General features: G+C 37.9%; 1 protein-coding gene across 4 annotated transcripts in view; it reads right to left on the reverse strand.

Annotated features, from left to right (window-relative positions):
• The window catches only part of eps8a (EGFR pathway substrate 8a, signaling adaptor), a 59894-nt gene that overhangs the window by 5179 nt on the left and 28406 nt on the right, over positions 1–26309 (reverse strand). For 3 of the 4 annotated variants that reach the window (XM_066724350.1, XM_066724351.1, XM_066724352.1), the window contains exons 2-22: positions 22578–22667; positions 22150–22229; positions 18892–18959; positions 17641–17802; positions 17305–17454; positions 14989–15071; positions 14458–14597; positions 11967–12040; positions 11481–11607; positions 11126–11214; positions 10310–10384; positions 9631–9779; positions 8712–8898; positions 7817–7950; positions 6351–6462; positions 5770–5913; positions 5375–5410; positions 3448–3471; positions 2739–2973; positions 2466–2646; positions 2102–2234 (exon numbers count right to left, since the gene is read on the reverse strand). In XM_066724350.1, coding sequence (XP_066580447.1) covers positions 2102–2234; positions 2466–2646; positions 2739–2973; positions 3448–3471; positions 5375–5410; positions 5770–5913; positions 6351–6462; positions 7817–7950; positions 8712–8898; positions 9631–9779; positions 10310–10384; positions 11126–11214; positions 11481–11607; positions 11967–12040; positions 14458–14597; positions 14989–15071; positions 17305–17454; positions 17641–17802; positions 18892–18959; positions 22150–22229; positions 22578–22651 — 2457 coding nt within the window. In that variant the 5' untranslated portion in view covers positions 22652–22667. The remainder of the gene's footprint in view (positions 1–2101; positions 2235–2465; positions 2647–2738; positions 2974–3447; positions 3472–5374; positions 5411–5769; positions 5914–6350; positions 6463–7816; positions 7951–8711; positions 8899–9630; positions 9780–10309; positions 10385–11125; positions 11215–11480; positions 11608–11966; positions 12041–14457; positions 14598–14988; positions 15072–17304; positions 17455–17640; positions 17803–18891; positions 18960–22149; positions 22230–22577; positions 22668–26309) is intronic. The other variant, XM_066724354.1, reaches the window with a different exon arrangement.

The following is a 26309-nucleotide window of genomic DNA, read 5'->3' on the forward strand; positions in this document are numbered from 1 at the left end:
TCTACTGTTCACAAAGTAGAGCAAATTGTAACTTTTAGTCATGAATTCCCTCAGGTTTTTAGATAACATGAAAATAGACCAATTACAATGGTGTATATACAATACAATGGTGTTTCTACCTATAATACACTCAAAAGTGATCATATAGCTTGTGCATAAGCATATCAATACAATTTCACATCAAACACTGTCTGCAGTTTCAAAGTGCACCTTTCTTGTGATGTAACACTGAGTTCTTGAAGATACTGGCTGGATAGTAATAAAAGATAAATTGTACAGGAGAGATCAGACATCAAGAGAGAGAACGCCTCTCACTTCCAGGGCTATGGCTTTCAAGACTCCTCAGCCCGTCAGGCAACTTCTAGGATGATCAAGGCTTCATGCAGGCTGACGGCCGCCTATGTAACTGCCAAACTCTAAGGTGCTTTTGTAGTTTTGATGAAAATATACTGAGAGGATGATGTGTGGGATAGTATATCCGGTGATGAGCTACGTGTTATGTTAATGTATAGTACAGAAGTTATGGGAGTAAAAGTGGATTCACTTGCTCGCTAATGTTAATTAAGGGAAGCACAGAACACTTCTTAAAAGGTAGGTAACAAATATTTTCTGGTTTCATGAAGAAAAAAAAAAAAAAAAAAATCAGTAACGGATTGATTATTTTTTAATTCCCCTCAAAACAAATGCTCAGCTATTACTCAGGTAAAAGTTGTATCTTGGACTGTTGTAAGACTGTGAGGAATTAGTTACTCATGAGGTAATGATTACCTACTGGTTTAGGGTTCTGTGCTCCTTCAGAAATGAATGAATATGATAAAAAAAATGTACAGAAGAAAGGGATCAACTAAGCTAATTAATCTAAAGAAACCACACTAAAACTAAGCTTTTTCTTCTATAAGACAAAATGGCAAATCTCTGCTGGCCAGATTTCTTGCATTAAGAAGAAACCATTTTCTTAATGACATCACAGCTATCACCTAAACACGATTTATAATTTTGTTCTACAGTTAATTTCTATGTATGTTTAATGAGCAATGCACTGCCTTAACAATCACATATATTCTGACAGGTTTTCATTCTCTGAGTCAAAATCATTTAATTTATATTCTAACTAAACCTTATACAGATCCGCTTATACTTCACTTATTGCTGAGTAAGTTTATAGAAGTGGATTGGTGGGTTTATTTTTTTTGTGATGACAGTTGCCAGAAACCCTATTAGTTTGAGAGGCACTCTCCTGAATTGCAGAGCACAGAAATATATGCACATAAGAGAGGCCAACTGCCCCACAAGACCTTTAAATGTCTACACCTGAGATCTGTTAGGAAAAGACCTTTACAAAACCTGGCCAACAGAGAGATGCTGTCCGTCTCTTTGAAGTAAAATACCTTTAAAAGTTTGGTAATGAAATCAGAACAGGCAGACGATGTGGAATCAGCAAAACACCTGCAGATTGGGAATAGACACCACAGAAACCAGAGGCCATGCAAGAGTTGGGCCATGTTATCTTAATTATACCCAACAAACATTATCAGCACCCACGCAGCAGCCTCACACCTCACACACCGCAACAAAGCCATGCCATTTTATTTATGAATTACAGCTCATGAGAGATGTTTGAGCAGATAGGACTGGACCACAAATCAAGCCCTGTAGCAGGTATAGCGCTGGCAACTCATCCAAACTGCAGAAATCTCCTGTTTTTGGCCAGTGGTGGGGAGGGGTTTACTTATATCGACTGTTAATTTGGTAAACTGAGTCAATTAAGTATGGTTTCCAGGTTGCGAGCAGTTGGGACTGTAAAGAGACCTAAACAATCTGTTGTCTCAATATGTTAATGGAAGAAATTATCTGTTCAAAGACGATGTTGCTACACAGATGGTTGCTCTAACAAACAGGACAGTATCGGTGTTGAATAAGTAACATATCCTGCCTATTGTTTCATTACTGGACAATGAAATGAGCTTGCAGTCACAATGCATACATCAGGGGTGGGGATATCAACAATATCAACACAATATCAGACCCAATAGTGTACAATTCCTTTAGCGACTTCAGGGAAACAGAATTCAAGTGAAGAAAACGGAGGGTAAAGGTGTACCTCCAGCGCGGCCTTCTGCACAGTGACCTGGCTGTACACTCGGGCCCCGTCGTCCGGACACACCGTCTTCAGCTCATCTTTGTTCAAGGAGAAGAGCTGGGCGCCCGTCAGGACCCCCAAGCTGGTGATGGTTCTGGAAACACAGTGCAGAGAGAAAGACTTTCACTCTTCTGCATCACATGACATTACCTGATCATGTCTCTTTGAGTTCCTTTCACTCAATAAATAGTTTCATATATAATTTGGAAAAAGCGGTCAGAGCATCCAGTGACTTATAACCAGCTTTGCTTTCAGCGATTAGTCCAGGTATTGGATGTGGATGATTTAACCCATTTAACTGAAAGGTGCACAGGTCTGGACTTACACAGAGCTGAATCCTTTGGCCTGCAGCCATGTCTTCACCTCATCGGGGGACGAGTCGAACGTGATGTTGACGGCAGGCAGGCTGGCGCTGCGAGGAACTTGGAATTTCTTCTGCGCGCTGCGTCCGATGGTCAGTCTGTGCATGAGCTCGTCCTGCACCTCTTCCATGTGGGACTTCCTCCCTGCGGAGCCAGGGACAAGTTAGTGGTTTGGTTTGATTCAGTTTTGTTGGTAAAGGAGATTAATAAATCAAATGTCTGGAGGCCCGACTCACGGCTGACAGGAGGCAGTCTCTCGCGCTGGCTGTCCCTCAGCACCACACTGCCCGTGTCGCTGGAGTTGCTGCTGTTCTGTCGGCTGAGCCCGGTGGAGGACGGCCTCTGCACTGCGGAGAAGGGGGCTGCAGCAGGGGCCATCGGGGGGGTGGGCAGCTGAACTGGAGCTGGTGGTGGCGATGGAGCAGGAGGGATGGGCTGCATCGTTTTGGGAACATAATCCGTTTTCTGCTTCTGTGGACATAAATATACATCACTGAACAATCCATACATTGTTCTGGGGGCATTTTCATAGACTATACAGTATTAATGTATAGTTGTATAATTCACACCTACACATTCCTCATCCCTGTGAATGTTCAGCAGCAACAACTGACTGTATGGTTTATACATTAGCATGCGTCTATAAAGATTAGCATTCTCTATAAAAATTCAATACAAACATATTTAAAAAATATATACATATATTTCAGAAAATAAAATATTAAATTAATAATAAAGTCACCTTGGGAAGCATGTAGCTTTGGTTACCCACCATTTCTAATAGTCATAATAGTAAAACCAGTGTGATGCTGTAAGAATCTATATACCTACCAATTGTGCAGCATTCATTTAAAAGAACGATGGTATAATCAAGGTAAAGTACACATTTTAAATGCATAAATACAAACTAATTTTATTCAATCTACAAAGTACTGTCTTCATTACCTCTGATAACTCCCCAAGTAATTGCTTGCAGGAAAACATAAAAACACATAAATAAAAAATTATCTTTGACACATCAATACAAAATTAAACCTGAAAGCACTCCACTTACACGGCAAATTCACTCGTATTGGAAACATAAGTAAGAGAAAGGAAATAAGTAAGGAAGTAAAAGAAATCCATCCATCCATACATTTGATTGATCTGAAATCAATCAGGGACACTGATGGTGCAGCTTTTCTACATTGTGCGTTTTTTGGCAGACATTTTGTGTCAGCAAAGACACAAGAACTCAGTGCCCTCCTACTGTGACCCAGGTTCACTTTATAAGAGCAAAAACACAATGTTTTGTACACACGTGAAAAGCAATGAGGTCAATCTCTCTCTTGGAAAGAACTCTGTGACCATTGAACTGATATCACTTGAACCCAATACACAGGACAGTTACGCAATGTGTTTGCTTCAGTAACCGAGTAAAAAAAAATACAAAAACAAAATAAAAACTGAATCATTGCCTATGCGAAAAAGTGACTGCATTCTTTACTTGTATGCAGTTTCCAGCTATGCAAATTATTGTATTGCAGACCTTTTCTGTCTTAAAATAAAGTATGAGCAGAGAAATCTTATGGACAAGCAAACAAACACAAATTTAACTTTGCTCACAGCTTGCTGGGTGGACTGAATACACAGAAACTAAAAATCTAACAAGAATAGAGGAAAACAAACTTTAAAAAAGGTAAGGAAGGCAATCACATTCTTCTCGTCAATAAATGAGGAACGAGTCTTCAGAATACATTCAAGTATACTGCTGAACCAGGCGTTTCCTGGAGTTTGACTAGATTTCTAAGGCTGAAATACTAGGACTAGCCAGAAGCCCTTACTTAAGCAGGCATCACATTGTAACCCACTCTAGGAGGGAGGGAGAACGGAGGATGAAACTCACTCGACAAAACTCATTCCAAGCAAGAAAGAAGGCAGACGTGGGATTTGTCTTATTATGATTAATAAGTAAGGATTCAGTCAGATAAAATAAAACCATCTCACTCTTACAAGGCATCTAGAGCTTCAAGGAAATTGTTCAACGTTTGGCCTGATACAGTACAGCAGTAAAATAACTATAATATCTTGCAAAGTTCATCTACATGTAGGTTACCTACGATGGAAAAGGAAATGAAGAGAAACTTGCCTTGGATGAGGGTCAGTGTAGCAGGCCAAATGTTAGAAGGCATTTACCAGAGTCTAGAATGCTGCATATCCTAATGCAATTGTATACAAGGTTTTGAGGAAGATCATTTGGCTTATTTATTTAAGGACTTAAAGTCTGGCAGATTATTAAACAAATTACTGTGTAGCTTTCTAAACTATTGTTTTACATAGACATTAGCTGGTGGGAAAAAATATGTATATATATCATCGGTTACGCAATTAACCTATGAATTCAGTCACAGTGAAGGTATGGTTTGAAGGGCACAGCCTTGTGTTAGATATGAGCTTCATAGCAGTGTCAAGAGTCTACCTACTCTGAATTTCAGTTCTACCTGTTCTAATGCAGCATATAAAAATAACCTTGTGCTAGGTTTTATCTAATGAGAACAGCAATACTTTTCTCCTGCTTCGGTAGATTATTAATGGCTGACCTGCTCACAAGTGTCAATGCAGTCTAGTTCATAATAAAGTCATAAGCATTACCTGACTTTGTCTCATTTATGGACTGTCCCTAAGTTCTTGTAACCGTTATTTGACACATTGCAGTATGCGTCTCAGAGACTGAGTAACAGTGCAGTTTCTACACTATCTATCATTTTGTATATAATGCAGCATAGTGAGAATCTGCCAAAATCTGCATCATTAAAAAAGCCAATGTCTTGCAGAGGAGAAACAATGGAGGGAATAGTCTAGAAGCACAAACCCAGCACAAAAACAGCCCTACCTTGAACAACTCAAATTCCTTTTTTGGCATCATTAGCTTTATATATTATAAAGCACACAATAAAAAGACAAAAGAAAAAGGAAAGAAAATGTGGAGCAGACATTAACCAACTGAAAAAAAATATTAATCCAAAAAACACCACTTATTAGTTACATTCTACTATAAAATATATACTTTTGTTTTTACAGCAATTCATAAATATTTTCATATTGTTATGGTTAGTGTTTCCATGCTACTTTGTAATATGGTACAATTCACATTTCTATACAAATAAGTCACAACACTTTAAATTTGTTTACATGCTACTTAAAATATATTACCCAAGCTAAAATATCTTGGATCCAATACCTGTCAAAATTTGTTATCAATCAATCATGACTTTCACTGGCACTCACCTGTATTGTGTGGCTATAGACGGGGTCTGACCTCCCAGTGCCCAGCTCCACGGCCCGGGTGATTTCCAGGATGTTGTTTGGCACATACCCGGAAGCCCCGCTGGCGTTTTTCACTTTCCACCACTGCTTTCTATCATCCAGCACCTGTAAAAAAGACAAAGCCCCTTCCATTCATCTATACCAGTCTTTTACAGATTTATCCGGAATCCAGACACTGAAAAGCATGTATATTTAAATTGCTCTGTCATTGTGTGAACACACTTGCTAGAAACCCACAAAATCATTCTACTTCAAACAAACCCACCATCAAACAGGTCTATCTGAGACTGGTTGGTGGGTCAAGGTTTTGATTTAGTCCAGGCCATACATGGTTTACAAAAGCTGATTAATAAACCGCTAAAACATAATAAGAACATAAGAAAGTTTACAAACGAGAGGAAACCATTCGACCCATCATGCTCGTTTGGTGTCCATTAATAACTAAGTGATCCAAGGATCCTATCCAGTTTATAATAATAGTAAGTCCAAATGGTAAAAAAAAAAAAAAAACTAAGATTAAATCTAGAATCCAGCATCCTTACCTCTAAAATCTCATCCTTCACCACAGACAGCTCGGTCGTGTTCCGTGCTACAAAGTCATATTTTGATTTGGCAAAAGTCGTTGGTTGAGTTCTTCCATGGGCTTCATAATTTCTGCAAACAGGACACCCGTTTAATCAAACACACAGTACAACACTATACACGGGCCTCCTCACGGCTTGTATGGTAAGATGTTTTAGTTTATTTTGGAATAGAGACTAATTCGTAGATGTATTCAGACCAAATATTACAAAGCGGATGTTGAACTAAGAAGTCAATACAGTCATGATCCCGTGTTGCACCTCTCTCTAAAATATAGTAGTGATCATAAACAAAGGTACAATTGATATATGTTCATGTTTCTTCTAGTTCATATCAAATGTAAATCCTTTAAATACAAAACACATCTTGTCAACTTCATAATATTACTATCAGGGGTCACATTCAGCAAACTGTGCATTTGAATGGAAAAGTAGAAGAAAAATAAATCAACTGAATACTTTAATAAAAAATAATACATGGCCAGAACATGGAGTAAATAATTGCAAAATCCATGTGACTATTTATACCAAACTTCAACAGATATTACACAATTTAAAATATTACCAGGCCTAAGAAAACACCAGACCATGATATGATGGTTGATATTGGTGGATGTGGTAAACCCACAACATAAGAAAAACTACTGGGTGACTACATAGTGGACTGTCACAGCCGTGGAGAAGTGTCTGTTTTACTGTCAGAAAGAAAGGAATTTTTGGAAAATAGAAATTCTGGAAATATACATTACGTATTTTGGAGAAATTGCAGAGCTTAAACTTAAATTAGAATGATGTCCATAGAGTTTGTGTGGAGAATGTAAAAAGCTTGAAGACCTTTACAGAAACCCCCCCACCAAAAATAGCATAAATAAATAACACATAAATATATAGAAAAAATAAACGTGAGCTTAATTAGTTAGAAGCTAGAAATCCCATTTGATCACCACACTTTTTTTTTTACATACCAGGAAATACGCTGGACAAAAGACAAATTATGTCAAATATTACTTTGGAGGTTTTAACGTAATATTACTCACAATACTTAAGATAATAATTAAGAATATTATTGGAGTTGCTATCACAGGGACACACTGCAAAAAGTGGTAATCCAATTGATCCAATTTGAAAATAAATCAATACATAAAGCAAATCCTTTTTTTTTCATATCAATTTCATTCATGTAATTTGATTATTTGAGAAAATAAGGCTTCATTTGAAGTCAGTTGCTGAGGATATTTCTTTCCACATTATTTTTCTATTGCGTTGCTGAGATATGTGCTACACTTATAAGAGGTAGAAAGACATGCAGAAAAACAAGAGCAGAGAGAAGACGAGTGAAGATGGGAATCCCGGCACCTTTCCCCAGATTGACAGTAAAGCCCGGCAGTTCTCCACGGCCTGTCACTCAGTCTGCTGGATATTGTTACCTATCTACATGTCGGCTCACTGCCTGCTTAAATGCAGCCACAGCTGACTCTTGGTCCAGGTGATGCCCTCTCTTGTAAGCTGTTTTACTGAATGCATACCCATCGCCTGCAGGGAAGTCCTGGACACTGGATTGCTGAAAGAATACAAAGGGAAACAAATATGATTATAGCATCGTAATATTGAAGCAATACTGGATTACTATAAGGTTCATTACTTGTTTAACAATACTACAGCTGTTTGGAGACAGTTAAATATTTATTGGCAAACCTCCCTAATACAGCAACATTTTAACAAAATTTTCTTCCATAAAAACTATTGATCAGGTTGTTTATATTGCTTTTTAGTGTTTATTTTTCTTTGCATCTCAGACATTTGGAACTTTTTGAAAGCTAAGCCTCTCTTTAAAAGGAGTTAACTACCAATTCCAATAGTCAAAAGCCTGGGCATCTTAAAATGTAACATATTCATGCCTTTAGCTCCCTCTAGAGTTAAAATACGAGCATTGGTGTGCCGGGGATTGTGCTAAAACACATTTAAGTTTCCACAATAATACACAAAACTTATTTTTCATTAGAATGTCCCAATGATCAGAAGTCTGTATTTGTTTTTTTCACACACACCGACACTTGTAAATTACAAAAGAAAAAATCTGAAAGTCAGAAATGCAGGTTTCTTAAATCAGGTTTCAGTAATTTCCACAAAACATGATCAACCAACCTCCTCCTGCTCCTCAATAAAGAGGCAATGTGGTATAACATACATACACACAAACACAACAAACTAAATCAGTTCACACTACTTTGACACACTCATGTTGGACCCTTCCCATATCCACACATCTCACAGACAGTCACCCCAAACGCTGTTCCCGCAGGCCAGAGCCCAGACTCGCACCTCGAGAGACAGCCGGCGCAGCTCCTCCTTGTTGCGCTGGAGCTCGGCCACGTGGGCCAGGGACTCCGCCAGCTGGTTGAGCTCCTGCTCCCGGGACGTGCCCATGAACGTGAGCAGAGGGGGCTCCCAGCCGTTACGGAAACGCGGGACGTATGGAGGAATGTACTGCTCTTTGGGCCACTCCAGCCTGGAGCAGAAGCAGGAGAAGGGTTAACACTTCCTCTCACACCGGGAGAAGAGTTTCCAAAGCAGTGAATCACAGCAGAAACACATTGCAACCTGTTATTCTGCTTCCATCTGCTACTGCCGTGTCTTGAATGCAGGAAGAAAAATCAGTTGGTCTGAAAAGATTCACTGATAATCAGACTGCATTTAGGAAGAAGTGCATAGTGTATGCGTTTCTGTATACTGCACCAAATCTACATAATGATATATAATGATATATAAAGAGACAAGCTTCAAAACATGGAGAAAAGGCAATCACTGGTTTGCTGAACACTGCCCTTTTTTTTAGGTATTTAAATTGCTTTTAAAATGTTAGAAGGATGAGTCAGAAAACACTTCATGGAAACTTGAATAAAATATATATATATAAAAAAAAAAAAAACACTGAAATTATAGCTTAGACACAACAGTGCTCCACACTCTGAGAAATGTCAGGAACACATTTTTTATGATTGTAAAAGCAGCACAGTTGCCCTTTTACAGCCTAATGTGTATGGTTGAGTATGGGCCTTTGGTAAACACACAGTCATATGCATTTTCTAATGACATGGCCATTGCACAATCACATCTTGGGTAAAGAATTCAGAATGGAAAAAAAAAAACATGCTGACAAAATGAACACAATTGCGAGGTGAAAAGAGTTTTGTGGTGGCAGGCTCTGACACCTGCGCTATAGGCCCGGCCGCTGAGTTACCTTGACTTGGTCCAGGCATCCCCGAGTGATAACCACAGCTGGCGCTCCTCGGCAGTGACCGTGGAATGGAGGAAGTCAATGGCATCTTTGGTGAGCAGGGGGCTGAGGATGCTGTTCGCTAAATCCACCCCCCCCGTGGTCTGGATCACCTGCAGCGGAGGAACGGCAGAGGGACTGAGTGACCGGGCAGCACCCAGAGTCAGCACAACCTGGCATTAAACGGATCTTACCTCTCAGTCTATGTCTGTCTGAGTCTGATTGTCAAGTTAATCTGATGGGAAACTGAAGGAGCAGATTCAATTTGAAAAATGCAAGTCAGTGTGATAAGAGTGGACTAAGAGTTGGTACATCTAACGTGTGAGGATTTAAATAAAATTTTATTGGGCGATACTTTTTTTTTTTTTATTAAAAGGGTCAAATTCAACAATACTGTAAGCAAAATGTTATGATGCTCTAATGGAGATAAGTAGAACCAGATTAGACCACTTCTTGCAGTTTTGACCATTCTGGAAAGAACCGAGGAAGTAAATAATCTCAGGATAAAAAAAAAAGAACGCATAATCAGGGTAAAAGAAACAAATCTCTTTAGCCTGTGGGACTGTCAGTCAATCAATCAACTGTCAATCAATACACAACTACAGAAACTGTATCGGAGAACACAAATGGAATGCCAACTTACCATATTAAGTGGTGTGAACAGAAAGTGGACCAACTCCAAAGCACTTGGATTTTGAATGTGTGATTTTAACTTGCCCTGGAAAAAATGTAATACAAGCAGCATCAATTACAAAGTTCTCTGCCTGCTAACAGACGATAAGGCTATGTCTTTTCAATATTTAAATTAGCAAGTAGTGGGGATCTGCAAAATATTCAACATTTTGTTAAAGTGTTTCAGGCTATTTAACAGTATGGAGTGAGAACAGTCTCCTATCTGGAATACTCTGGGAATGATCTCTATGTAATTTAGCCAATTGATATACATTCATTTCTGTTACTTGAGCCCTGAAACCCTCACTACAGCAGGCTTATGATTACCATCAGCTGTCATTTCCGTCAGCTGTACAGAGTCCTTTTACAAAATGATAGAATTTCAATAATGACATGTTCCACCCTGCCTAACGGCTTTGTCTGGTACACAGGTGCTCTCACTCATTCAGCTGCTCCATACCGATTTCCTCATTCCCCGCTGCTGTCTGTGTAGACTGCCAACAAACAGTGACTGGCACAGTAAGTCTTTGTAAGACTTCTGCTTGAAAGAGCCTTTAAAAGCACCAAATGGCACTGCTGAGCTGCGGAGCCGAGGCACAGAGGACAACATACAGACAGCCACCCAGTGTCATCATTTGAAAGCTAATAATCCAACTTCAAAGCCCTTTAGCCAAACATTTCAGCCTCCTTCCCTAAAGAATCACTAAAGTTATTTATATAATGGGCATTAGAAAGACTATCACCAAGTGGATTCCAGAGACAAAGACATAACCAATACTGATCTTACCAGCAGGTTGAAAGCATGCTTGAATTTTTGGAAGCAGTCCACAAACTCCTCCTGAATTGGTGGCCTGGCACGAAGCGTGAGGACTCCCTCTGGTGGACACAAGGGGAACGTCAGTAACACAATGACATCATCACACACACACATTTGCAGGACAGCATTCTGGGAGCCAAAGACAGCATGGAAAACCACCTGAATGATTTTGCCATTCTATGATATAGTCAGATCACCATAACATATCCCAGTATATACATTCAGATAAAAAATAAAAAATAATGCTTTGGAAAAATATAGTTGTTTTTTTAATTCTAAAACTAAAGGAAAATATGGAGGAGGAGGAGCATACAAACACTCTTACCTCCTGGTCCCTTCTTTTTGCTCTTTTTAGATTTTTTCCTCTTTGAAAGCTCATTAAAAGCTTCCGCAGCTTTTTGGAGTTTGGTGACGAAAGATTCAATATCATCCAAAATGTGGTTCAGGATTTGCTAAAAGGTTGAAGGAATGAAGAAATAAATACATACATACATACATTGAAAGTGTTATTAATACTGAGGCATACTGACAACATACTTTTGTCCTATGTCTGTGTTATTGACCATAAAAACTATTCTGAAGGGCTGAAGATATACAGTTGTGAGGCACTGAATACAATACAATACAATTTAATAATAAATGAATAAATGAAAACATGTTTAAAAAATCATTCAATTTCAGCAGTAAAGTACTTGGATGTCACATGTATCACAAGCAACCCAGACTATTCTCAAAAACGATCTGTAGGACATCACTATAATACACCCATGTAGCTCAAACATAGCATTCAAATCACACACATTATACGCACCACATCTCGGTCGATTCTGGCAGCCATCACGTCCGGCGGCTCATCGGGCTCAGGGTAGTGTCTGGGTTTGTCATCTGGGAAGGAAAGGCAACACAGAACTTTCACCATTTTCCAGAACTTTCTCTAACCCCACCTATTCAGGCAGCACATCCAGGTCCTACTATACATCTCCCTGCTTGTTTAAACTGTTATCACCAGCACTGTGCTACTTGACTAAGTGCCCACTACAGAAGAGCACACTGTCAGCTTGATTTTCAAGAGTATTCTATTATAATATCTCACCACATTGACTAAAGTTGCATCTTGTACTGTATTCTTGCCTTCCTGTATAACTAATTCAATTATACTGTGTTCTAAATTTTAAGATTCCCCCATATGTTTAGAATGCAATGATGTGATTGAAATCATGTTGTGTGTGATTCTGTCAAGTTCTCCCCACAGTCTATCTGTCAAAATGAATAACTAATCCACCTTAAGTAGTTTCTGTGAAGACTCCCGCAAATTCACTGGAGCGAAATAAATTTGCATTTCACAGCCTGGATGTTGGGGGGAAAGGAAAAGCAAATTACTGATATTCAGTTCCATTAAAGAGGCAGTGTCTGTCAGTAATGTGTATTTATACACTGCGAAAAAGTCTCCAAATAAGATGAATGCCGATAGCTGCATTTTCAACATTCAACAGACTGAGGACTAGTGCAGTGAATTATTGAAGAGATATGATCACTAACATTGTCAGACTCCAATATTATTTCCCTGACGCCTGGCATGCCTGCCCTATTTATATAATTGCTTTTAGATGCCCCTTAGCACAGAGAGCCTTTTAGGTGACCTTGAAATCTCTGAAAGGCAATCCTACCAGTAGAGATCTCCCTGAAGAAAGTTGGAATCATATTGTAAAACCCAGTCTGGGAGTGTATCAGATCAAGACTAGTTTAAACTCCTGTGAAGTGAGAGATTGAGGAGGACAAGGCTGGTGAACTTTTCACTGCATTCAGAAAAGGACGAACAATTTCAGAAAGTGATAAGAAATGTTTATTTAGGACAACCTTGTAAGAGCGACAAAACATTGATTCGCAGAATATCGTCTCCATTTTTAAGTCTCCATAACCAACATCGAGGGCATTTACAGAAATAAAGTATGGAAGCAATTCAAAGTAATATAAAGACTGTAAACGTTCTCAGTTTTAAAGACAAGAGATGCCTGGGACACACTTATGTGCTTAATAGGAAACGTATCACATTTTCAGCGTGTGAGAGTTTCCAGTAAAGGGCTCTCAGCTAAAGTACGCCTTCAGTTCAAATTGAAAGGCTGTTGAGCTGGTGTTTCAAGAGCAAGAGCAGGGCGCCTGGACACATCTGAGTTTCTCTGCTGTGTCACATTCATTTAAAGGAAGAAAGGTCGCAATAACAGACGCTGCATTCTTCTAGAATTTTGTGCTGCATCAACACACACACATTCCTCACTGTGGATTTTGGATGGGCTTCAGAAAGCTGCAGTGTGAGGATCTATAGGAAAGTTCGAAGGCAACTCATACATACAAATCTAATGAGATGCTAATGAAAATATAAACAGAAATTGAGCCACGGCAAAACTTACTTAATTTCTATTCAAGTTTTAATGATCTGCCTTTAATCAGGGTAATTACCACAAAGTGACTAGGTTTTATGTTTTTTTGTTTTGGTTTATTTTAAGTAAGCCATCTATTTTAAGCACTGAACATAAGACATCCAAAAATAATCTCAAGATTGAAAAAGTGAATAGATTGGCCATGCATCTTCATTTTCAACTCTTGAGTCAAGCCTTGGCAGAAGCATGTAATCGCAATTGCCTTGTTTGGTTTGGTTTGTTACACTCCATGAGCACAATTCAAGTTCCAACATTTTAAGATATTTGGATTTGATTTCTAATTAGCTAACTTTTAGTCCCTACGAGGTCAGGGCTGTGTTTCTACAGGCTTTACTAAGATGGGATGAGTTGAAGATGAAAATGTTACCACGAAAACATTTAATCCTATAGCTGTGGTATTATTGCTATGATTTTAACAGATTCAGTTGCGAGCATTAGGATTCGGGTTTGGATGAATTTAAACCCTTAATAATTAAGTCTGACTTCTTATAAGGCTACAGCTGCATTTCTGTTGGGTCAAATAAGATGGCATAAGTTGCAGGCTGGCGTTGCTTCCAAACCGTTTTTTGGCTGTGGTCATGGCCCTCGATACTTGCCTCAACTATTTTAAAATCAGCAATGATGTTTTGTTACGGAAAGCTACTTTATGACTTTATGCTGTTCACCGCAATGCATGCTACAATGAATTTTTGAGGTGATGGTGTAGCCCTGTTTAAAGGCTCACAAGTTTTTGTATTATTGAAAACATATAACCGTGTTCTGTAGCTAAACCTCTTGAAGTGTGATAATGGCCTTTCTGATTGTCTATGTATTTATTGCCATGGATATCCAAGTCCCCCCGCACAACAGGGCAGCAGTACTCACAGTCCTGATGGTCCGACGATGCCCAGGCCGACCAGGCCGCCACTCGACTCTTCACATCAACCTGTGTGACTGTGGCCGGGGGGGCCGGGGCAGGGGCTGTGGGGGGTGGAGGGATGGCTGCGTCACTCTTTAAGATCATCCTGGGGGGAAAAATGTTTTACTAAGCTTTTGCTCCAGAATTTTTTTTCATACAAAAAAAACAAAACAGGATTGGTTTTGTATCCTCTGAGTGGGATGTGTGTTTAATCAATACAATTTTATTTACACCTCTATGTTTAATTCATTCACAAACACTAAAAGAGCAATCATTCTTGATAATTGTTATGTTGACCCATCTTTAGCTGGTAGCCCATCAGATGATACAAAGATCATTACCTGTATTTAAAACAAGTGCTAAAATGTGCAATTGTAGAAAGAATAGAAAAAAATATATGTATACAAAGCACTATAAAAATCTTAGTTGGAAGCACAGAAGTGGATTGGGTGGGTTACAATCACCACACAATAAATAGAAACAAATATGATTTATACCTCAGAGTGTCAGGACGTTTCTTCTGCTTCCCTCCCTTGTTGTCACTGATGGCACTTTCAATATCAGCCGCGATCAGGTTTGCCTTTAATAGAGGAGATCATGTTTCTTTAACATGATAACATTAGAACAGCCCAGAACAAACATGCCCTTGAGGCCAGAAAAAAAAAGTCTAGTGCATTTGATTCGGTCATTTCCGTACAACGTTGACATTCACAAAACGATCAGTACAGAAACCAGTGCTTTGAAGTTCTTGAGTTTATGGTTACACACTTCATCGCAATTTTCAAACGGTGTATTAACCTGTGTCAACCTCCATTTTGATTCATAGATGGGTAACTATCAGAAAAAAGTAAAAGAACTTTTGCTTGAGACACGTCTCAAATATAACTCAGTTTGTGGTGAACTATTACCAATTGATTTGTTACATAAAAGGTTAAAACAAACACAGTACCGCTGAACAATTAGAACCATTTTGTGGTTTCTATGTACATTTAATACTTCTATGTAAACATGACCAAGAGCACTGACAAACGTATTGAGAGTTCGATTCTATGTACATAGCCCTGCCTTTAAAGTGAAATGGAATGAATACAGCTGTAGTGTTGATGAAAGGAGGTCACGACGAAGGACAAGCATAGAAGAAATGTTCTGAACACAACATTGTGGCTACGGAACCGGAGAAAAGATTTCTGCCCTGTCTCCTGTAGCCAGATAAAGCAGGGCCAACCATAGCAAAATAATACAATCACTAAATAAATAAATAAATACATCTGTTCTGAAGTCAGGAAATAGGAAGCGGGCATGTGTGGATTAATACAATGCAGCTACAGGGGGGACTACTTTGCACTGTCTGTGTTCATGAAATGCATTCCTTATTCATTTTATCCTATTTTATAAGGTTGCTGAAGACACAAACCTGTATTATTCTCTAACAGGCACATGTTCTCAAGGCTGAATAAAGCACACCACTGTACAGCTTTCCTGAATAATAGTATATTTTTACAAGAGTTTTGCAGTTAATGTATTTTATGTATGAAAATAATTACAAGCCATCAAAAGCCCAAATGAAGCTTGCCACTAGTTTATTCATTCTTTGGACTTCATTCAGAGCACTTGAATAGTATAATTCTGGGGTCTGGTTGAGTGAGTATTGACATAAAACAATTGCTGACCAGAGAAATGGCGTGGCTGTGACTGAGGCCTGTGTCTGTTGGGTGGAGACAGCAAATGCCTCTTTCCCCCCCACAGCCGCCACCACCATCACAATCCGAACACATCAAGGCAATAATAGCATAGGCCAACTTCACAGAACATAACCACTGGAGCTACACTGTCATTTATGACTTTAGATGGGTTATTTGCAGCTGACAAACAACTTTAAATAAACCCAAACTGCATTATCAGAGAATAATGAAGTCCCTGTCTGGAACATTGTAGATTTCATTTGACCTTCTCCCACAATGCCTCTGCTTGGTTTGAGTGAGAGATTTAATGTAGATCTCAAATTGGAAATAAAAATAAAATTGAATTGAACCACTAATACATTTTTATATGTTTTGGCTATTTTTTTTTATTATTGTATTCTGGTTCAACTATAAATCGTGGTTTCTGTCTGTAACTCAGATTCTATACAACTCTTATTTAATTTATTTATCTTTCTGTTCTTCATAGTACTTCTGCTTTCAAAATCAAAATAACTTTGCATGGTAATTAAAACAACAACAACAACAACAACAACAACAACAGAGTAGGCATTTATTTGGCTTGGTTTCCACCACTTTTGCATGATCGACTGACAGGTTGCTGCGTGTTGTAAGGTATCAATGACAACAGCAGATTTAGATCTCCCTGTGCCCAGAGGTTGCTGTTCAAATGAATGATGCTCCCATCATATGACTACATGGTTGAGAGCTGCAGTACTAACAACACTTGAAAAAAACAAACTAGATGTCCAGTTACTTTTACTTTATGAATACGAATATCAACATCACAATCAAATGCTATGAAATCAGATGTCATCCTTTATAATGTGGACAATATATATGCAAAATATCTTTTAAAACTGCTTTTAAATTCAATTTCAACCTCTGTATCCCTGGGCAAGTCAGATAGGACCCACGAAGTCTACATTATTAAGGATAATCTGCAATTTTGTAAGAAATTAAGAGGAATACATTTGAGCACTTAAATAGTGAAAAATAAAGTCAATTTATGAGTCATGTATGTTTTGGTTCTTTAGCAAACAACTAATGTAAATAATACACAGCAGCAATGAGGCATGGACAGTTTCCCAGGCACGTTCTTATCACACTCACCTTCACTTCGTCACACTGGAAGAGATGCAAGTCTGGCTTCGCTTGTCCTTGTTCTTTACAGACCAAGGCTAGGATAGAGTCATAACTGCAGGCATTCATCACAGCCTGACAATGCTGAATGGTGTTCAGTGGAAAGTTTTCCAGTTCATTCTGAAATAGACAGCAACAATCAACAAAGCAAATGCCAAGGTCACACGAGTTACTGACAGTCATGTTTTGTGTGATATATATATATTTATGCCTATTGCAGACATGGAATTTGGAACGGACAGATTTTTTGATCCCAGTTTTAATCCACAAAGTTCAAACCCAAAGGACAATGGTGCGTTTTCTTACTTTGGTTTCTCCATCAATCAGACAGACTGCTTTGTCTTCCACTTGCAGAACCATGTCCTGTGTCCACACTTTGCCCTTCGCATCCAGAAGTTTGAGTTTCCTGATACCATCCTCAATCGTAATCATGGCTTCCTTGCGGTCCATGACAAATGTTGTCAAGTGCTATACACATGAAGAAATTTTTTTTTTTAACAAATTATAAAATGTTCAAATTCCCTTGCTGCAAATGTTTGAAAAATAAGTTGATTAATGATAAAACACCAGGTTCACAAATCATTTACCATTGCACAAGGCTTTTAGTCTTTGAAATCCTCTCAGAAGTACAAGCGAGGATTTGAATAAGCAAACCAATATACCAATAACATTTTTTTTTGTTGTTTGTTAATTTTCTCTATTTTAAGATCTAGCATTTTTGAGACAATACAAATATAAAATGTAATATTGTTAACATAGAAACTGTGCACATTTTATATATGTCACCTATAATTTGTAATATACAAATACAAATCAAGAACTGCATGTTATGTTCTTTTTTAAATTCCAATGGCAAACACACACTGAAAAAGTTTGCTTTACTAAGTGGCATCTTCAACTGATTATGCTGTCTGGTCATTTAGTTAGAGACTGTCTGCTCTGTCCATTTCATGATTGCCTTAAACATCACAAACAAACTAAGATGATCATGGGATCGGACATTTGATCCCGTACTATAAATCAGCGTGAGCAGCAACATTTCTAACCGTTAACATGAAAGGGGCAATGGTAAGAGACATCACACTGCGAGCTAAGCACGCTCCACAGCAGAAAAATGCATTGTAAATGCATTGTAAATACTGATTGTAAAATGAAGAGAAAGTGCTTACTAATAAGAGTCAAACCGAAAGTGGACCATGAGTAAACCATGATGTGCTACAGTAAACATACCTTAGAAACATTTGTCATGGTATAACACAGTATTCCCATGAACCAGGGTGGTAAAGCAGTGAAGACATGCAGAACCCAAAACAAAACCACTGTAACCCAAAGGTAAAACCACAGGAAAACTGTGCAAAAAGTGCAAAAATCCTGTGATTAATCTACCAAGGTAAACTTTCATGAGGGCACTACTAATGGTATGACAGAACATTTAAATACTGTAAGACAACACATTCTATCAAGTCTATGATTGTGACAAACAGCTGATTACCCATAGACACATTAGACGCATGTATGTAATAAATTAGCTCTTCAACGTATTGAACACAGTCTTACCTCCACGTGGTACTGCGATGTATCAGTCATACTGTTGATACTATTTTTCGCATAATTCTTCCTTTGCTCTGCACAAAACAGTCAAGTAATTAGCAGAGCAAACAGTACAGGACAAAATACAAGTTTTGGGCCAGACCAAATCAAAGTACAGACCTGTACCCTATAGCATTGTAATTATTTGTCCGAAGTTCGTAATTTATGATTTATGGGTAAGTCTGGTCCAGCCCTAACTCACATCACACAATTTAGTAAAGAACTTGTAATTATGCATGTTTGTGTGCTTAAACAGGTTCTCTAATGTATAGCAAGAAAAGTATTCCTCATAAACATAGAAGAACATGTACTAAAACCATGTAAAGGAGAACCAATTAAAATAAATACGGAGAAAATTATTTCAGATAAAATGACCAAATATTGTACTTTTGTTATTCTTTATTTGCTTCTTGTTCATTGTGTGCATTGCTTTAAAAAATATATATATATATATTCCCAAAACTCTTAAAGGTAAGTGTTGGTATTTAGCAAATAAATTGTTTATCAAGCTTCTAAGTTGCTACTTCGAGAGCAATACACTATATACCACTAGTGTAATGAATACTATCGCTATAGGAAATAAGATCAAGTTCCAAGATACATCACATGTTTAGAGCCAACATGTTGTCACACAGGGGAAGCACAGCAAACCAGCACACTCTTAACACAGCAAAGGTACAGAGGTGTACATTTAAATTATATTAATTAAATAATAATAATAATAGTTGTAGTAATAATTAATAATTAGCTATTTTTATTATAGTCATGATTATTACAGAGAATAACCACTACATTTATATAATTCCTCAATATAAAAACTGCTTCAATTAATTATTTTTGTCATGATATATTTTGTTATGAATTAACTCCTCAGATAAAGACACAAGACAATAATAATAAGGCTTCTGCAGTGCATAGTTTTTTTTATGGAGAGTAATTCAAACCCTTTGAAAATTGAATATATTTTAGGATTTGCAGACATTAAGATGTTCTGGGAAAATATGGTTACTGATGAGGACTGGGACATGTGTGTACTTCATCTTGGAAAATGATCACCATCAGAAAATACATCAATAAATAAATAAATAAATGTGTCTATCTGTATCCACAAAGGAATACATTCTCAAATTCTGCAAAACCAAAACGAATCTCTGCTTGCTTTGTTTTTCTGTGACGATCTGATTTTCACTGCCCAATGAACAGGGCTAGATAAGTTACATAAGTTTGCAGTGTTGAATGTGCTTGTGTTCAACATTTGTCAGTCATGAGATGGGAAGCCGTGAAGGGCCGTGTGAAACTGAGGGAACTGGACTGTCGGGGTTTCTGGTTTTGCAAAAGGGTTTTGTACAACTGGTCCAGACACCACAATCACCAAACAAACCACTCATTGTTTGTTTGTACCTTTCTTTTTATGTTTGGAAGATGATCTGAGGAAGTATAATCCATCGGTCCCTGAGTGCAATAAGGGAGACAAAAGACCGGTAAAGGGTGGAACTGGAGCTGCACAAATGTATAGGAATCCAGTTTTGCTCAGTCCGGTATGCTTATGTTGCTGAGGGCTTGTTATTCTCCACAGTCATACATTTATACTCTAGCTGATCTCCAAATGCATAAGTAGCCTCTTCACATACTTACAAAGCATCATGTCTACAAATAAGCCAAGCAGAGCAGCTCCTGATTTTGTTTTTTATTAAAGTGTGAATATACCCTGCTGTTAAGAAAAAGGATTATGTGGTTTTGTAATGCCATTTAAAATTAAAAGAATCCAATGCTATTCAAGAAAGGAGCCATTATAAGAGCTCTGCGAGTATGCCAGGATTTCCATTTCTGCCATGGAAGAAAATCAGAAGATGAAGTGTAAAAACCAGGCAGAGTTTGGGAGGTCACTGTTGTGTAGCAACATAATTCAATCTGTTTCTCACACTCCTGCCTATGAGAAAACCACAGTCAATGTATCGCCTCTGGTTGGTTCCTTGCCAGATTGGCCACTTGAGCAAGATAGCCTTATCAATCGCATTTGGTTGAGGCTGAGTCAGGAAACCACTGCACAACACATCGATAGTGTGTAATAAAGATTGCGCTCTTGTATAGATGTCATGATTTATGACAATAGACCATATAATAAATCAGTTTAAAAGCATTTCATAAGGAACAAAAATACACAAACCTAATGAAGGAAACCATAATAATGTTTTTATTAACAAGTGGTCCTCAACTAAATTTAAAAAAATGCTACGATGGGTTAGAATTTGAAGTAGATACCTAGAAACTGAGTGCTTTATCCATTCAATGGTGCTACCTTTTCAATGCAGAAAATACAATACAACATTACACTAATAAGTAGATAAGACAGCAAAGACGTGACGCAAGACACAGATTAGCGCTGGAATCCTTTGGGAGTGGGGAGTCTGTATGACGGAGATAACAAATATTTTGAAGAATACACAGTGAAAAATATTCGGGGGGGTATTTCTTAAAGACGTGGCGCTGTGGCTTATATTCCAAGCAGGAGGGTACAGCGATATAGACACCATATAGATTACAAGGCCCCATGCGTGCTGTAAACCACAGTCAGTGAGAAGTATCCCCATGTATTATTAATCTGTGGAAATCTGTAGCCTATTTATACAGATGCCTCTACAGCAACACCCTTTAACCATATCTGGTTATTTCGAGCTGTGGTTCACTGTTTAAAATATGCAACTCATTTCTTGCGAACTGAACACTGAAATAAAAACAATCTGCACATACGCACACCCAATATTTAAAGACACTTATGGATATATTACAAATAATTCCACGTAACAACTTTTCAAAAGTGATTTTTCTTGCAGCGATGCATAAATAACCAGCAGCGTAGGACTGAAAGTCAGACTGTCAACATTGGAGGTTAGAAAACCACATTGCCACTATGCTGTGACCGTACAATGTAACTTCAAATTCAAGTACTGTAACATCTGTATCATCTACTTATTGTCTTATTTCCTTTTTTGTTTATTTGAAACACCTTATCTACGACTTTGAAAATATAAACTTATCGTAGTGTCCCTTATATTTTGACCTGTCAACCATTTGAAACAAGCCTGCCCAACAAGAGTCGAACACATTCATCACATTCTCCAAAAGCAAACTGACGTGACTAACTACTCTAGAAACAAGAGATACAGAACAGAGAAGGCGAAGAATTTGAAAGGTCCTGAGAGGAAAGGAGTGCCGAAGACCTACCGTACAAGGCTTTCGCGTTTGTCTTTGAGGAGGAGCTCTGGTCCACCTCTGGGTGCACCGGTGATTGGGAACTGTATCCACTGGAGACAGGAGGAAGAAAGAGACCCATTAAAAACTGTGACTGTTCTATTGATCCCAATTAATCACACTATGAATAACAACCGGCATGACTGTACACACCATGGTATTGTGGCTGTTACGAAATGTGCAGTACTTGATGGTCCTTTCATTATCTTACTGTATGGTGTGCTTAAGTTAATTCTGTCCTAAACTCTATAAAAAAGAACGGAAAACACTGCAAGATATCCTGACAATGCACAAAAGTCTTAAGTCCATATTGAAATTACAATGACATAAAAAATAAACATGACCCGAGTTCTGCAAAGGTCAAAAAACATTTGTTTTAGGAGGGAACTACTCGTACTCACTTCAGCTGGGAAGAGTAGGAGCCGAACCCTCCAGAGGGGTAACTTGGAGCAGCATATCCATTCATACTGGACATCACAGAAAATATTGACCTGGAACGAAAAAAAGACAAGGAGCGGTTCTTTTTAAGAGTGCCTTTATTCAAACATTAGTGAAACATAAGTCAGTGATTATAGAGCTGCGGTGCACAGTACGCTGCTTTCAGGAAGCATGGGAAAGGCCATTTGTAATGCTACAGTGAGTAACAATGAGGAAATTTTTCTGGCTTCAGATAAAGATGTTCTGTAAGCCTGTAGAGAAAAAACCTGTTTAATAGGACAGAAACAGAAAGTGAAATACATGTGTTTTGACATTTTCCAAATAAATTATCAATGTTCCTTACATTACTGGGCAAATTATATGTCAGCTCTTTACTTGTGTTAGAATACCAAGTGTTTGGGCTTGAAACAAGGAACACTGCCCTATGGTACTCTTGTCACAACCATCCTTTTACTACCCGGTTAGTTGGAAATTAACTCATATGCATATTTAAGGAGTGGTTGCTCTATGACTCTGCTGGGAATTGACTGAAAAGTACAGAATTACAAACCCTGGCCTGAGGGCACACAATGAAATAGGTGGTAATAGATTCAGGTTATGCAAAGAGGCAGTTTGTTTCAACTAACAGTGATGGCTGAATGGTACATGGTGTGAAAACATGTTAAATCTCGCTAAGCGGCCTCCCAAGATGTGAAAATAAAGGTTTATTGATTAATCTAGATCCCCTTATCACTGAATACAGCAGCCTTCTTAAATAGCATATCATTATATTATTAGAAAGCGCTGCTCCCCCCACCTCTCGAATGGCTGAATGGTAACTCAGGTAGTGGATTAGTCAGAGATGGAAAAAAGTCGGTGTGTTTTTGCAATGAGAGGAATGCCTGAAAATTTGTCCAAACACAAAAGGACTCTGGGAATAAAAACAAAAGAAATATGTCTGAGAAAAAGGAGGGCTTTATTAGGTGTGATTAATGCCTGAACACGTTGGTGATTAACAAAGAAGATCTTTTAATCTGAACCTTAGTGCTCTTGCTTAGCAACAAGGGTGTATTGGAACAACTTACAACACATGCGTTACCAGGCTAGGGTCCAGTCCTAAACATTTCAGTGATCAGCTGAACAAATAGGTTTATATCAAATGAGTGTTCCTGGGGTGGAACAATAACTTAATGACTTTTGAGAAAACTATGCATCTCTTAATGGTTTTGTAATAGTAGAATAGTTAGGAGTTTATTGACTCTTTGCAAACACCCAATATAACTATTCAATCAATCAATACAGTCATAAACATATTCACCCTCTCTCAAAACATATTAATATAATGCGATCAGCAGTGTAGTCATAAAATAATAAGTGGGTATAATATATGGGCCAAAGATGAGGCTGTGAGGCCCAAGTTGTGGTGGTTCTGGTGTGATGAGGTCACTGTGCTCTAAGAGGGTTTTATATGGCAATTTCTACATTTATTGCGAGACTAGAAATTCAATGACGGGATACTACAGTGACATACTAAAACTTCACTTCTGACCCTGTGTTTTCCACAGCTCGGAAAAACACATTGCGGCAGGTAGCATTACCATGTAATCCCAACAAGCATAAACATGATAAAATCACAATCACAAAAAATAAAATTATGTAAAGATCATGGATTGTGTCTTATTCACTGCTCTGCAGAATAATAAAAAACTGTACTGTCTTCCCAAATTATAGTCATGAATACAATTATGTTCAAGGACAAATTACAAATATGTAATAATTCAAAAATTATAATTTTTTTTAAACATTTTCCCACAGGGAGTGACTTTCAAGCATTTGCCAAAGTCTATCACCTGCAGGTGATTCATGGGCCACTGTCTGCCTGATCATTCCTTAGATTACTATACTCTCTCAGTTAACAAGTTCCCTCTCCGTCTACTAATCAGTTTGGGTTTCCAAGTCTGATTTACAGTGCATTTAGCAATGAAAGCAGCACACTTCCTTCATCTGAGCCAAAGAAATCTGGGTCACATTTAATCAGGTAGCAGGTGGGTTTAAATTGTTCATGAAGGTAGTAGTATCAAACTGAACATGTGAGAGGAGTCTGCAAATTGTCAACAGGATATACAGAGGAGTAACAATCACATTCACTTAGTCCTGAAAATCTTTTCCTTCCTAGTAATAAATGTAATGCACATAAATACATTTTAAAATATCTGATTTCTCTGATTTTAATTTTAAGAACTTTTTATTGTGCATATCAAAGTCTCATTTTAAAATGTAAGTGTAAGTACATTACATATATCTATATATCTATCAATTCAGATAAAAACTGTCACAAAAGTCAATACGCATATTGATATAAGCATGCTGTAAAATGGTGAAATGTAAAATTGACTGTGTAACATTGAATGGAATCACTCACAAGAAGATTGAATCAAAACTAGATCTGACTAGTCAGCTAATAGCACAAAAAAAAGTTAGGCATTTACCCGTCTCTGACAATACTTTCCTGTTTTTAGTTAGAAACAGTTAGCACAGCAAACCATCTGACTTTACCTCATAGGTCTCAGTATGTCAATACACTGCTCCAAGTAGATACATGTTTGCTTACTGCAGCTTTTCACTTCAGATTACATCACTTTCCAAGATGGTGAAATGGCCGACTGAAGGTCACCCAGAGTTCTATCTTGTTTAACATCTCACAGAAACTGTGTGCGTTTGCCCACGTCTTGATTATAGTTCAAATTCAGTCAAAGTGGCCAAAAATCATCAAAAGACTTGGATGGAAAACCTATTGGAAATGATCTATACATATTCACCAAGTTAAGTTCTGTGTTAGAACATTTAAAGAAGAAGTTTGTATCTCATATTTTCCAACAAGTTTCTCCAGGAAAAGCAGTGTCATTGATCCACAAATTCATAAGCCTGCTAAACTGCACTGATATTGAGAAACCTTTCAGACATCCTGACATACACATACACTGTTGTCCAGATATCAAAATAAGATCAGTCAACATGTATCATGATGTCCTTCATTGTCCTAAGTGTAAAGAAATTACCACCATTAATACATTTACCAAATGTATCATATCATATTAAAGTCAATATATATCAGTCATAAAAGAGCTTTACATTTGCTACCTAAGGACTACAAGACCCTTGTAAATGTAACACCGCTCTGGTCAATGCAAAACTGATTTAAGTAAATTATATAAACTATATTATATAACTATATAAAATACATAATGTCTTGAGACACACATTGAACAAATATAAATATAGGCAGAGTGTTAATGCCATGTTCTATGCAGCATGCTGGGAAAGCAGAACCAGGTCATGACATGTATCCAGGTCACAGTTCTTGGTATTAAAACCGTTACTGCGAATCAGAAGATCAGTGTCACAGAGGACCTGGATAATGATGCAAATAAGTTTTATCAGTGTGGGGAAACCGCAAACTTTGGAGTCAACAGGAAAGGTAAAGACAATGCAAATGAACCGTGTCTCTTTCAATAATGCAACTCTTTCAATGTAGTCAAGCGGATACACATTCGGCAACCAGATCCTGTATTTCACAATAGACAAAATCATGACAGGAGTTCCCCCTTGTCCTTATGACCAACAAAAGTTTCCATTTTATTTTATTTCATTATATAAAAACTGTCAGTTTCTTACACAAACGCTGAATGTAGAAGTACATACTACAAACTGTGTGC

Source organism: Amia ocellicauda, chromosome 15, assembly GCF_036373705.1.
Source record: "Amia ocellicauda isolate fAmiCal2 chromosome 15, fAmiCal2.hap1, whole genome shotgun sequence".
Taxonomy (NCBI): Eukaryota; Metazoa; Chordata; class Actinopteri; order Amiiformes; family Amiidae; genus Amia; species Amia ocellicauda.